The sequence below is a fragment of the Oryctolagus cuniculus genome, chromosome 4 (assembly GCF_964237555.1).
Source record: "Oryctolagus cuniculus chromosome 4, mOryCun1.1, whole genome shotgun sequence".
NCBI lineage: Eukaryota > Metazoa > Chordata > Mammalia > Lagomorpha > Leporidae > Oryctolagus > Oryctolagus cuniculus.
This window is the reverse complement of record NC_091435.1, coordinates 175,313,515-175,327,313: the sequence shown is the minus strand read 5'-3', so window position 1 is coordinate 175,327,313 and position 13,799 is coordinate 175,313,515. Positions and strand designations below refer to the sequence as shown.

At 39.4% G+C, this 13,799-nt stretch overlaps 1 protein-coding gene across 1 annotated transcript in view; it reads left to right on the top strand.

The window, feature by feature from the left end:
* The window catches only part of TOPBP1 (DNA topoisomerase II binding protein 1), an 80,063-nt gene that overhangs the window by 7,237 nt on the left and 59,027 nt on the right, over positions 1-13,799 (top strand). Inside the window, exons 5-11 of the mRNA XM_008249226.4 lie at positions 134-315; positions 1,069-1,265; positions 3,352-3,531; positions 4,115-4,284; positions 7,342-7,505; positions 7,650-7,897; positions 12,906-13,318. Coding sequence (XP_008247448.3) covers positions 134-315; positions 1,069-1,265; positions 3,352-3,531; positions 4,115-4,284; positions 7,342-7,505; positions 7,650-7,897; positions 12,906-13,318 — 1,554 coding nt within the window. The remainder of the gene's footprint in view (positions 1-133; positions 316-1,068; positions 1,266-3,351; positions 3,532-4,114; positions 4,285-7,341; positions 7,506-7,649; positions 7,898-12,905; positions 13,319-13,799) is intronic.

Here is a 13,799-nt window from a genome sequence, read left to right as displayed (position 1 = left end):
ACTCTGTATATGTATAGTGTATATGAATATAATCTTTATTACAGAAACAACATAGTTTAATAAACTCAAATAGTTGCGTAAATACAGGAAAGTAATTCATATTTATCTTACTATTTTCTTTTTGGGGCTGCAGGATGAAGTTCATAAATATGCACAAATGATGGGCGGACGAGTATTCAGAGACCTTAATATATCAGTAACTCATCTTATTGCAGGAGAAGTTGGCAGCAAAAAATACTTAGTTGCTGCAAACCTAAAGAAACCTATTTTGCTTCCCTCTTGGATAGAAGCACTTTGGGAGAAGTCACAAGAGAAGTAAGAGATCTTTTCTAGATTGGAAAAAGGGTGCATACTCTGGGTTTTCATAGGGGAGCTTTATTATATCCCCTTTGGATTAGTTATTCAGAGAGAAAATTGGGGCTTATTGAATGAAAACAGAAGAGCAAAATGTATAAGCTCTTATTATCAAGTGTAAATTGACAGGTTGAATGGAGTATGGGTTTAGCATTAGGTACAAGGTAAGAAATCTTTTGATAATAAAGTTAGTTTTTACTACTAAATGCTCCTAAAATAATTGAGAAAATCCATTTGGCAACTCTGTAGCTCTTATGTTGCATTATCCTTAAACACCATTCCTGGATGTTAAGATGGAAAATAAATAGCCATTTTGGCAATGTATACCCCTTAAAAAGGGTATATGTAAAACTGAATATGAACATATGTAAGCTATCAGCTGAGATGTGATCATTTAATAAATGTTAATTGAGCGCATTTTGTGAACCTGGCCCATGTGTTTGATACAAGTGTTGAAAATATACTGCTTTGACCAACAAAGGCTTAATGTTAATGAAATACATATTTTTTTCCCTTGAAACAGTTTTTATTTGAGGTTGTATCTGAAACAATATATTAGAGACTTGGTATTGAGCTGAGTGTCAGTTCAGGACACTGAATTGAGGAAAAGCAGTAGTGGGATTTCTGTTGATTGTCATTACTCTGTAAATTTAAAATTACCTGGCATACTTCATATGATCATTTGTATTTCTTTCTACCATTTGTTTTTCCCAGTAAAATAGCTAGATATACTGATATAAACATGGAAGAATTCAAGTGTCCTATTTTTCTTGGTTGCATAATCTGTGTGACTGGCTTGTGTGGCTTAGACAGGAAGACAGTTCAACAACTGACGGTTAAGCATGGAGGCCAGTACATGGGACAATTGAAAATGAATGAATGTACACACCTCATTGTTCAAGAACCAAAAGGTAAAACTGTGTTTCACAAAGGGACAGATGGCAAGCTTTTCTCTAGTATGTAACGTTTAAAACTATTGCTTCTGACATATTCTTAACCTAGTTTAATATTTTTTTCCCTAAAATCTTGAAAAGATAGTTTGGGTACAGTTTGAGAAAAGATTATATAACCATCTTAGTGTTTCTCCAGGTCATTGATTAAATACAAATAAAACTAAAAGTTTTAAACCTCTTATGATATTTTGTTAAAAAGAAAGAAAAACCACTTCTACAGTTGTCAGGTACTTAAAAGAAGTTTGGGTGAATGACAAGAAAACTGAGAGGTCAAGCCAAATGACACTTCTTTTAATGACTAAAAAACTGACTTTATTTTTAATTGAGTGAATCAACCTGACTGAATGAACTAGAAGTTTTTTTGTTTTTTACTGTGCATGTTTATGGGCTACAATGTGAGAATTTGGTACATGTACAATATATAATCAAATCAAGGTAGCTAACATTTCCGTCTTCTTAGACATTGATTCTTTGTGTTGGGATCCTTCAAAATTGTTGCAGTCACCCCACTGCTGTAGACTAGCACTACTCTTCCTCTATCTGCATTCTGATGCCTGTCTGTTCTCCCTCACTCCCTGCCCTTCACAGCCTCCACTGACCTCTGTTCTGCTCTCTTGTTAGAAAATCAGTGTCTGGGCCGGCGCCGCGGCTCACTAGGCTAATCCTCTGCCTGTGGCACCGGCACCCCGGGTTCTAGTCCCGGTCGGGGCGCCGGATTCTGTCCCGGTTGCCCCTCTTCCAGTCCAGCTCTCTGCTGTGGCCCGGGAAGGCAGGGAGGATGGCCCAAGTGCTTGGGCCCTGTACCCCATGGGAGACCAGGATAAGTACCTGGCTCCTGCCATCAGATCAGCGCAGTGCGCTGGCCGCGGCAGCCATTGGAGGGTGAACGAATGGCAAAGGAAGACCTTTCTCTCTGTCTCTCTCTCTCACTGTCCACTCTGCCTGTCAAAAAAAAAAAAAAAAAAAAAAAAAAAAAAATCAGTGTCTTTAGCATCTACATTACATGAGAACAAGCAATGCTTGTCTTTCTGTCCTGGCTTATTTTACTTAGCATAATGTCCTCTAGTTCCATCTGTGTTGCAGCAAATTGACTAGAAGTTTAAATTGAAGATACACCTTGCAGAACATGAGGCAGTAAAATAAAAAAAATTACTCCAAATATGAATTCTTTAAACTTTTGGCATTCTATAATCTTTGTATCTCTTTTGCAGAATATTTTTTACCAGTACTCATTTTTTTTTAAGTTTTATTTATTTTTTGGAATTTAGAGTTACATAGAGAGGGCAAGACAGAAAGAGAGAGATCTTCCATCAGCTGGTTTACTCCCCAGATGGCCACAACTGCCAGCACTGGGCCAGGCAGGAGCCAGGAGCTTCATCCAGGTCTCCCACATGGATGGCAGGAGCCCAAGCAGTTGGACCACCTTCCACTGCTTTTCCCTGGCCATTGGTGTTGGATTGGAAGTGGGGCAGCTGGGACGTGAACCAGCCCATATGGGATGTCTGCGTCACAGTCTGTGGCTTTTACCTGCTGTGGCATAGTAGGTTAAGACTCCGCCTGCGGCGCTGTCATCCCAGATAGGTGCCGATTTGAGTCCCAGCTGCTCCATTTCTGATGCGGCTCCCTGTTAATTGGAAAGCAGTAGAAGATGGCCTTTGTTTTCACATGGGAGACCTACTTCAGATCAGCCCCACTCTGGCCATTCTAGCCATTTGGGGAATGAACCAAAGGATGGAAGATCTCTCTCTCTCTGTCTCTCGCTCTCTGCCTTTGCCTCTCTGTAACTTTGCCTTTCAAATAAATAAATAAAAATGTTTAAAAAAAAAAGATAAACTCATACAGCTGTGTATTTAACACATAGAAAGTACAATTAGATTAGATAATAACCTAAAATGTTACTTTTTATTACACTATGTAGTATACTTTTTAAAAGTAAGGGTGGTTGATGTTGTTTCAGGTAGGTTTATTAAGTAACCTATAATTGGATCTTTATGTAACACAGATTTTAATGGTTTGCATTTCTCTGTCTTAATGAACATGATAGGTCAAAAATACGAATGTGCTAAGAGATGGAATGTACACTGTGTGTCCACACAATGGTTTTTTGACAGTATTGAGAAAGGTTTTTGTCAGGATGAATCTATATACAAGATGGAACCTAAACCAGAAGCAAAAACTGTACCTGATACTTCAACTCCTACTGGCCAGAGCAACACAATTGATAGTAAGTCTCATTGAGGTTAAAAATTAATTCTGTATAATTGTATAAAACATTAGTTCAAAATTGTTCCTGGTATTTATTTTTAGAATGAATGATTGCATTCTTTCATCCCATGAAGTAATGTAAGAGATAATCGAATTAAGAACACTAATGGATGGAGACTTAAAGATTACTTTTTTAAAACTTTACTGGCATGCTCATATTGATGCATTGTCTTTATTAACTCACAGCAGTTGGTATAGATCATTGATATTTGTATAGAAATTAAAATAATTTCTATTTTGGAGTTGCTGTATTACCAAAATATTATAAAGTTTTTTTTCACATGTAAGTGTCTTGGACTACGATAGCAACTTCAGGTTTTTTATGGGAATAAGCCACTATTAAGAAAATGTCTTTTATATATTTGCCTTTAGCACCATGAGCCTGCTTTCAGTTCTCTTTTCATACTTGGCCACCAGGATTTCAGTGGAAACCTGAATTTTACTTTGGAAATTATTTATAGCCTTTTGCAGGAAAAGTTAATCCATAAGAAAATGTGTGATTCCAATTATTTTATCTCCAAAAACTTTTTCTTTACATGTAGATCGCACTCTTTCAGATGTCAGCCATATTTCCAACATAAACTCAAGTTGCATAAATGAATCAATATATAATTCAATTTTCAATAGCAAGTTGGAGCCTACCCTTGAAAATCTAGAAAATCTGGACATCAGTGCATTTCACGCACCAGAAGATTTATTAGATGGTTGTCGGGTATGTCTTTATTGTGTAATAAATGCAGTAGGAGGTAACGTTTGGTAGTGCTTCCCAGCCTGACTCTGGACACCTTCTCAGTGGCACTTGCTCCTTTTGTATGTAAACCTTTCACACAGGCCTAGAAGCTGTGCTCAGTAAATGTTGCTGTGCCTTGGGTTGAGAGCCATTCAGCCTGGGATGTGCCATTCTGCCTGTTGTCCTTCAAAGTTCATTCAGCCCTTCTCTGAATCTTGCAGTTATATTCATCTTGCTATCCACTTTTTTCTAAAAGATGTGTTTATTTGAAGTCAGAGTAAGACCTGCTGTGCATCCCCAGATGACCCCAACAGCCAGGGTTGGGCAAGACCCAAGCCAGGTGCCAGTAGCTTCTTCTGGGTCTCCCATGTGGGAAGCAAGGGCCCAAGCACTTGGACTATCTTCCACTGCCTTTCCCAGGCCATTAGAAGAGAGCTGAACCAGAAGCGGAGCAGCCGGGACATGAACCAGTGCCCATATGGGATGCCAGTATTGCAAGCAGAGGCTTTTCCCATTAGGCCTCAATACCAGCCCCTCTACTCTAAGAGTATTTAGTTTCTAATGGGTTTTCAGTTATGATTTATTGTTTACAATGTATTAGACATTGTGCTAATTATTTCAGAAAGTTCATGGAAAATGGAATTAAAGGGTAAGTTAATTTGGTGCAAAATGTGAAATCCATGTCCTTGAAGGGGCTTCAAAAATTGATGAAAAATTTATATTATATGAAAAAACTAATGTATTGATTGCAATGTTTGCACCAAAATAAACTTATTTTTTAATTCTCTTTTCTGTAAACTTTTTGAGAACTTCATATAATGTTAATTTATGTGATCTTACTTAATTCTTGTGAACAATTCTAAAATGGATATTATGACACCAGGAGTTAGAGAATTAAAATTCTTGTTCAGAGTCACATAGACATTAAGTGGAGGAGTCACACAGACAGACATTAAGAGGCTGTAATCTACCACAAATCTGTATTCCTAACTATTAGAGCTACTACTTTGGTTAGTATCTCTTTTATAACAAGGGCTTATTGTTTTTTCTTTGAGAGAGAGAAACAGAGCTTCCATCTGTTGGTTCACTCCCCAAATGCCTGCAGTGGCCAGGGTTGGGCAGGGCCGAGGCTCGGAGCCAGGAACCCAGTCTAGATCTCCCATGGGAGTGGCAAGGCCCCGACTACTTGAGCCATCATGTGCTGCTTCCCAGAGGCTGTGTTAGCCAGAGGCTGCAATCAGCAGTCAGGACTTGAATGTAGGCATTCCAGTAGAAACTGCAGGCGTCAAAGAAGTGTCTTACTATTAGGCCAAATGCCCACCCAGTGGGTTACTTAACTTTTTAGGGTATTAATTAATAACTGTCTTAAAAAAGTTCTGGATGGAAACTTTGAATGTTGTGCTTTTTCAGAGCTCTTAGACATGAATACTAAAGATATTTGTATTTGTACAATGACTAGGCTTTGCATTAACAAAAATGTAACCCTATTTTGTTATGGAAAATTGGATGATGTTAACCTTACCCGTTTGTACTTCTAAAATTTGCCAACTTATTGTTGGACTAGAATGTATTTCGTGTAACCTTTTATCCTAGACTGCAAATTCTAGTTAATAACTTGTAACTATTTCTACATGTAAAAATTGTGAAGAGGCTGGCATTGTGGCATAGAAGGTAAAGCTATTGCCTGCAATGCTGGCATCCTGTATGGGCACTGATGCAAGTCCCCCTGCAGCCAGCTTCCCGCTAATGGCTGGGAGTAAGTAAGCAGCAAAAGATGGCCCAAGTGTCTGAGCCTGTGCCACCCACATGGGAGACTTGGATGAGACTTTTGGCTCCTGGCTTCGGCCTGGCTCAGCACTGGCTATTGGGGCCTTCTGAGGAATGAACCCGGTGGATGGAAGATCTCTCCTTCTCTGTAACTTTCAAATTAAACAAATTAATCTTTTGTTTAAAATGATTCCTAATTTTTGAAAAGCATATTCTAGTAATGGAAGTGATTTGTTTTGGGATATGAAGATAGTTAGGAATAGATATGTTATTCTCCAATTTTTTAAATATACTTTATGTGGTGCTGGTGCTGTGGCATAGCAGGTAAAGCTGCTGCCTGTAGTGCCAACATCCCATATGGGCACTGGTTTTGAGTCCTGGATACTCTACTTCTGATCCAGCTCTGCCATGGCCTGGGAAAGCAGTAGAAGATGGCCCAAGTCCTTGGGCCTCTCCACCCATATGGGAGACCTGGAAGGCCTGGCTCTTGGCTTTGGATCGACCCAGCTCTGGCCATTGCAGCCATTTGGGGAATGACCCGGCAAGTGGAAAAACCTCTCTGTGTGATTTTGCCTTTCAAATAAATCTTTAAAGTACATATATTATATATAGAGATGCAATAGAAATATTATATATATTATATATATAATATATAGAGATATATTATATCTATATATTATATATAGAGATGAAATAGAAAATAGATGAAAATATTTGTTGATTAAATTGGTTTAAGTGTATACATTCTAATGGTTAAAAGTAAAATTATTTTGTGCATATATACTCAAAGTATTAATATTCAGCTCTTTGACTTGTTTTTTGTTTTTTGAAAAAGCTTTATAGGTAAGAAAATTGATTTTGAGAGCTTAAGGAAATGCCCTTGGTCATGTGGCATTCATTGATCACTGAAAACCAGGATTTTTGAATTCAGACAATTAAACAGTTTATCTCTACAATTACTGTAAGATTTACAAGTGATAAGACCTTCACAATTCAGGAAGCTACCTGTGTTTTTTAAATTGCTATGCACAAATGTCCCAAAAATGTTGAATTCTGGCTTTTATTTCATTTAAACTTCAAAATACTTAAGATTATAGGATTGTAAAGAAAACCTAAAGTTTCAGAATACATTCACCTGTTAATATATAAAGAGTCTAGTTGTCTTATTTGTAAGCAGTGGATATAGATATGTATATGTATTTTATCAGTTTGTTTCTACTGAGAAAAGTAAAGCATCTTAAATGCACTGAAGTAAATATTTGTTCTTTGCAGATATATCTCTGCGGTTTCAGTGGCAGAAAGCTGGATAAACTGAGAAGGCTTATTAACAGTGGAGGTGGAGTTCGTTTTAACCAGCTTAATGAAGATGTAACTCATGTAATCGTGGGAGATTATGATGATGAATTGAAGCACTTTTGGAATAAATCAGCCCACAGGTTTTATCAGTTTTTAATTCAAAAGTTTCTGTGTAGTGATTTCTTGGAAAATTGCATGTCCTTGCAACTGTGGTGGCTGTATGACAGTGGAATGACGGGCTTTAGAACTCAAACTGATGGGCAATCATGTGCTGTTTTTTGTAGGCCTCATGTTGTGAGAGCAAACTGGTTGCTAGAGTGTTTTAGTAAAGGTTACATGCTTCCTGAAGAGCCATATAGCCATGCTAACTACCAGCCAGTGGAAATTCCAATTTCAGATCAACTTGGAAGCAAAAGAACACTTTTAAAAAAGAACAGCAGCTTCTCTAAGAAAGACTTGGCCCCTAATGAAAGCCACAAGCAAGCTGATGAGGATCTGCTCTCTCAGTATGTGAATAATCACGCCACAGCAGGTGAGAAGTAATTGATTAGTGTCTGCAGTAAGACATATTTTAGTACATGTGTGATTTATGCTGTTTTCTGGGTCTTAAGTTTAATCTTTTCTGATCTTGAAGTTTTATGTTTGTGACTTTATTTCTCTGAGTAGGAACAGCCATTGGGCTCTGGATTCTTTAACCTTCTTTCCTCTCTTCAATTAATCAGTTCCACTTTGACCTTTTACATATACAGGCCTTGGTTGGTTTGTGTGTGAATTTATATTGTCATTTAAACATTGTAACAGGTGCCTGTTATAAGATTATTGTAGTTTTTAATGCATTCAGTGTTGCACTTTACTGATACCTCAGTATGTAGTCTTGTGCGTTAAGATAAGTTACCAATCAAGAATTATGAAGTCTTTTTTTAAATGTATTTTTGTTACAAAAAAATAGAACATTTCTATTGTGCCAAAAGCCTCCCATGAATCCCTGATTTTGTATTTATCCATAAATGATACATACTTTTTAAATTTCTTGTGTATGTGATAACATAGTAGTACTTTTCTGCTACTCTCTGCACCCAGCTTGAAAGATATTCATCTAATTCGAGTAACTGGTTATGAATATATCATACTGATATGTGAAGAGAACAAAATTTTACCCTTTTTCTTGCCATTGGACATTGCTGTCATGGCTCTTTTTTGCCATTACAAACAGTATTGCTGACACTGTTCTTGTGTCTGTCTTGTGTATATGAACAAGAATTTTCCTAGTCTATAAACCCAAGAATGTCATGGTTGATTCATAGGGATAGATCTTCTTCAACTTCCTTAAATAATGCTAATTACTTTCTGAAGTGTTTGGCCTGGTTTACACTTACACAACAATGACTGAATGTTCCTTTAGTTCCACATCTTTTCCATCATAAGGTATTGTAAGGCTTAAATTTTTGCCTACCTAGACAGGAAGGAAAGTAGGTTCTCCTTGTGTTTTGTTTTGTTTTGTTTTGTTTTTTCAAACTTTTATTTATATGCAGGGAACACATTTCATTTTTTCATATATACAGATTTTTTTAAGATTTATTTATTTGAAAGTCAGTTACAGAGAGAAGGTGAGGCAGAGAGAGAGAGGTCTTCCATCCACTGGTTCTCTCCCCAATTGGCTGCAACGGTTGGAGCTGAGCTGATCCGAAGCCAGGAGCCAGGAGCTTTTTCCGGGTCTTCCACATGGGTGCAGGGGCCCAAGAACTTGGGCCATCTCCCAGGCCATAGCAGAGAGATGGATTGGAAGTAGAGGAGCCAGGTCTCGAACCAGCGCCCATGTGGGATGCTGGCGCTTCAGGCCTGTGCGTTAACTCGCTGCGCCATATCACCAGCCCCTCATATATCCCGTTTTAAGAGCATAATATTGGCCAGGGCCGTGGCTCACTTGGCTAATCCTCCACCTGCAGCGCCGGCACCCTGGGTTCTAGTCCCAGTTGGGGCAACTTTACCTGCTATACTGCCATGGCACTGGTCCCTTTCCTGTACTTAGTGGTAAATTATATTAATAGGTTTGTCAAATAGATTTGTCAAATCAACTTTTAATTATTCTAGATATATTACTTTTTCGTAAATTAGTGCATTTGATTTGTTTATAGTGTATCTGAAATTTTCTTTAACCAGTCTTAGAATAGTCTGGGGGCTGGCACTGTGGGGCAACTGGTTAAGCTGCCAGGTACAACACTGGCATCCCACGTGGGGATGGTCTAAATCCTGGCTTCTCCACTTTTTTGTTTTGTTTTGTTTTGTTTTGTTTTGTATTTTTTGTTTTTTATATTTGAGAGAGAGAGAAAGGTCTTCCATTGGCTCACCCCTTACATGGCCGCCACAGCTGGCGAGCTGCGCCAATCTGAAGCCAGGAGCCAAGCGCCAGGTGCCCTCCCCTGGTCTCCCATGCAGGTGCAGGGGTCCAGGCACCTGGGCCATCCTCTACTGCCCTCCTGGGCCACAGCAAAGAACTGGACTGGAAGAGGAGCAACCGGGACTAGAACCTGGTGCCTATATGAGATGCCAGTGCCACAGGCAGAGGATTAACCAAGTGATCCAGCTCCCTGCTAATGTGCCTGGGAAAGCAACAGAAGATGGCCCAAGTGCACGGGACCCTGCACTCATGTGAGAGACCTGAAAGAAGCTCCTGGCTTTGGCTTAGCCCAGCCCTTCTTCAAGTTTGTGTAACATTGGAATTCTTTGGTAGTTGAATGTAAACTGAAACTATCTGATCCTCTTACTCCTTTGTGGGAAGATTTTGCAGTACTGATTAATTTAAAGGATCTGTGACTACTGAACTTTTTTTTTGGAAAAAAAAAAAAAGAAAAAGATTTTATTTATTTGAAAGCTAGAGTTACAGAGGCAGAGGCAGAGGCAGAGGCAGAGGGGTCTTCTATCCACTGGTTCACTCCCCAGATGTCTAAAATGGCCAGAGCTGGGCCAATCGGAAGCCCGGAACCTGGAGCTTTTTCTGGGTCTCCCACATGGGAGACTTCTGCTGCCTTCTCAGACATCTTAGCAAACTGCCAGCACAGCCACTGTTGTCAGGTAAGGTGAGGGTTGCTTGAGCACAGCATTCCAGTATCCAGCAGTCGTTGTTCTGGTTGCTGAGTCTGCTGCAGAGTGCCGGATGGCAGAATGTGCTTGGCCAGGGGATGCTCAGGATCCCGGACAGCGCCTGATTTCATCACTGCACGGCAGTGTGCATTTAAAATTTATGAATTGTTTACGTCTGGACATTTTCCAATTAATAGTTTTAGACTGCTGTTGACCACAGGTAACGGACACTGTAGAGGGCAAAACTGAGTAAGTTTTGTTTTGTTTTGTTTTGACAGCCATTTAAAAAATTCAAGAACCATTAATCCCCAGGCAGTACAAAAAGTAGGCGTTGGCCCAGTTTGATCCTTAGACAAAATCATTTTCCAACCCAGCTGCAAAATATTTCCAGTGCAGCACTACTGAAGTTTTCAAAAACACAGCAGATTTTTGCTACTTGTACTTTTTAGCCTTGACTCGACAGTGTTTATTGCATATTAGGGGCTGTACATTTTAATTAATTATATAATACTCATTTTATTTCTTTGAAAGGCAGAAGGACATAGAAAGAGAGAGATCTCCCACCACTGGTTCACTCCTCAAATGCCTGCAACAGCCAGGCCTGGGCCAGGCTGTAGCCAGAAGTCAGGAACTTCATATGGGTCTTAGGGATTCAACAACTTAAACCATTACCTGCCACCTCCCAGAATGTTCATTATGGTGTGGGACTGAAAGTCAGGCACTGTAATATGGAATGCTGATATCCCAAGTGGCATCTTTTTTTTTTTTTTTTTTTAAGATTTATTTATTTATTTGAAAGTTAGAGTTACACAGAGAGATAAAGAGAGACAGAGAGGAGTCTTGCATCCACTGGTTCACTCCCCAGTTGGCCGCAACAGCTGGAACTGTGCTGATCTGAAGCCAGGAGCCAGGAGCTTCTTCTAGGTCTCCCACATGGGTGCAGGGGCCCAAGGACTTGGGCCATCTTCTTCTGCTTTCCCAGGCCATAGCAGAGAGCTGGATCAGAAGAGGAACAGCCGGGACTTGAACTGGCACCTATATGGGATGCCGGCATTGCAGGCGGCAGCTTAACCTGCTACACCATAGCGCCAGCCCCAGTAGCTCCAATTTCAACGTGAAATATTTTAGGAATTTTTGAAGTAGAAGTAATTGTAATTGTATTATTTTTATATATAGCCACTTCCATGTTAAGGGCTTGACAGTTATAGTACTTAGGCCTGTTAATTTTTTCCCCTTAATATTTTCTCAATTTTGTTTTGAATTATCTAAAACAATTCGGAACTAAGGCAGTCTTGTTGGGACATCATAATTTTCAACTAACTCGGGTTATTAGGGAATAATATGATAGGTATTGTTCTTCCTACTGGAAGGTGGTAATGGAGTCAGCCCTAGACTTCTTATGATTTGACCTAAGAGTTTTTTACTTTATGCTGGTGTGGAAGCAGTATGCATTTAATAGAAACAGTATTTTGAAATTTGATCTGGTCCTGGGCAAGCAAAATACAGTGTGATACTCTCTCCTGCTGGGCAGCAGTAGTGAGCCACAGAGTCACGTGGCTAAGCATCCAGTGCTGTGCAGTGTACTGTGCTGCTGCGCTAGGACATTCAGTAGATAAAGTACATTAAATGTGCTTGTGACTTGAAATGTTTTCAACTTAGGATAGTGTCAGCCCTTAAGAGAAACTGAGGCACAAGTCAATTAAAGACAGAAGAGTTTTATCTGTCTTATTTAGATCTGTGGCCCAGGAAAACACAAAACTGAAGCAGTCATTTTTGTGCTCCAAGGCCTTAAAGATGTCAAACAAGTTTTAAAGGCAAAGACTGCCAGTGGAGAGCAGGATAATATCAGTTGGTGCCAGCAGTTCAATTGGTAGAGGCAGGATAACATTCTATCTTGTAATTAAAGGATTGGATGACTATGGGTTGTACAGTTCTCCATAAGGGAGAAGAGAAAGGAACAAGAATAAAGAAATCCCTGGGAAAGTGAAGGCCAAAGGGAGCCTTGGCCTTGATGGCTGTCCATGGGAAGGAAACATCCCACTTTATGCAAACTATACTCGGCATGTTACCACAGGATGTGGAGAGTTTTGGGCCTGGTGGGGCCAGAGGTTTTATGCTGTGAGTTTGCACAGGGTTAGAAACTCTGATGTCTGTGTGGCTGGTGTCAGGTCTTGTATCCTTCTGGACTAACGTTTTGGGGGCAACTTAGTCTGTTGTCTCTTGAGTTACTGGTTTTAGCAGTGAATTTACCAGGATGTAACCTCATCTAAGCTGAGGAATAGCTGTACTGATATTCTTGATAGCCCTGTAGATGGGATGGATTTCATCCCTCCTTTGTATACATTTCAATCTTAGTTTGTAAGTGTGGCCCAGATTCTCAGATTGCTACATTAGTATTCTTGTGAGGAAATAAGTTTGAAGATAGATTATGTTAGAAAACATTTCTTGTTTTCTTCCAGTTGAGGATGAGAAGGCCGAAGCTGGGAAGTCTGAAGTTGAGCCCTGTAATGATTCTACCCATGTCGAGCCCTGTAATGATTCTACCGGTGTCGAGCCCTGTAATGATTCTACCCGTGTCGAGCCCTGTAATGATTCTACGCACATTTCTCTACAAGAAGAAAACCAGTCTTCTGCCAGTCATTGCTGCCCTGACGTTTCTACAGTTGCTGAAGAAGGCTTGTTTAGCCAAAAGAGCTTCCTTGTTTTGGGTTTTAGCAGAGAAAATGAATCCAATATTGCAAAGATCATAAGAGATAATGCTGGAAAAATCGTAACTCTTCCAAGCAGAACTGTTGCTGATTATGCTGTGGTTCCTCTGCTGGGGTGTGAAGTAGAAGCAACTGTTGGAGAAGTTGTTACAAATACGTGGCTGGTAAGAAAATACTACAGCATTGAAGCCTATCTAAATGCCAAAAGTTGATATTTATTATGCAGTTCAAGTAGGTAAATTGGCATTTGGATTTGAACACTGTCTGGGTTTTGCTTCTAGCAAGGGAAGTTCTCAAAAACGTTTAAGCTTCTTGGGCCTAATGATGTTAGAGTAGCAGTTACTGTTTCCCAGGGGACACAATAACATTTCTTCTTAGGAAGTCACTCAGACCTTATCCGGTTTGTCTCCTGTTTTCTAGAGCTAGAGTGTGAGAGCTTTATAGTATCCCTCCTTGTTAGCTCATCACTAGTAATTTCACCATTAACTTTTCCTTTTTAATTTTCTGAGAAAAAAATTCCAAACTAATGACATTGGAACAAATGAAATTTAAAGCAGCTTTTAGTAACTCTAAGATAAATCTTACTGATTTTTAATATCCTAATGCAATGAATTGATACATTTATATTTATTTAAATACTACAAT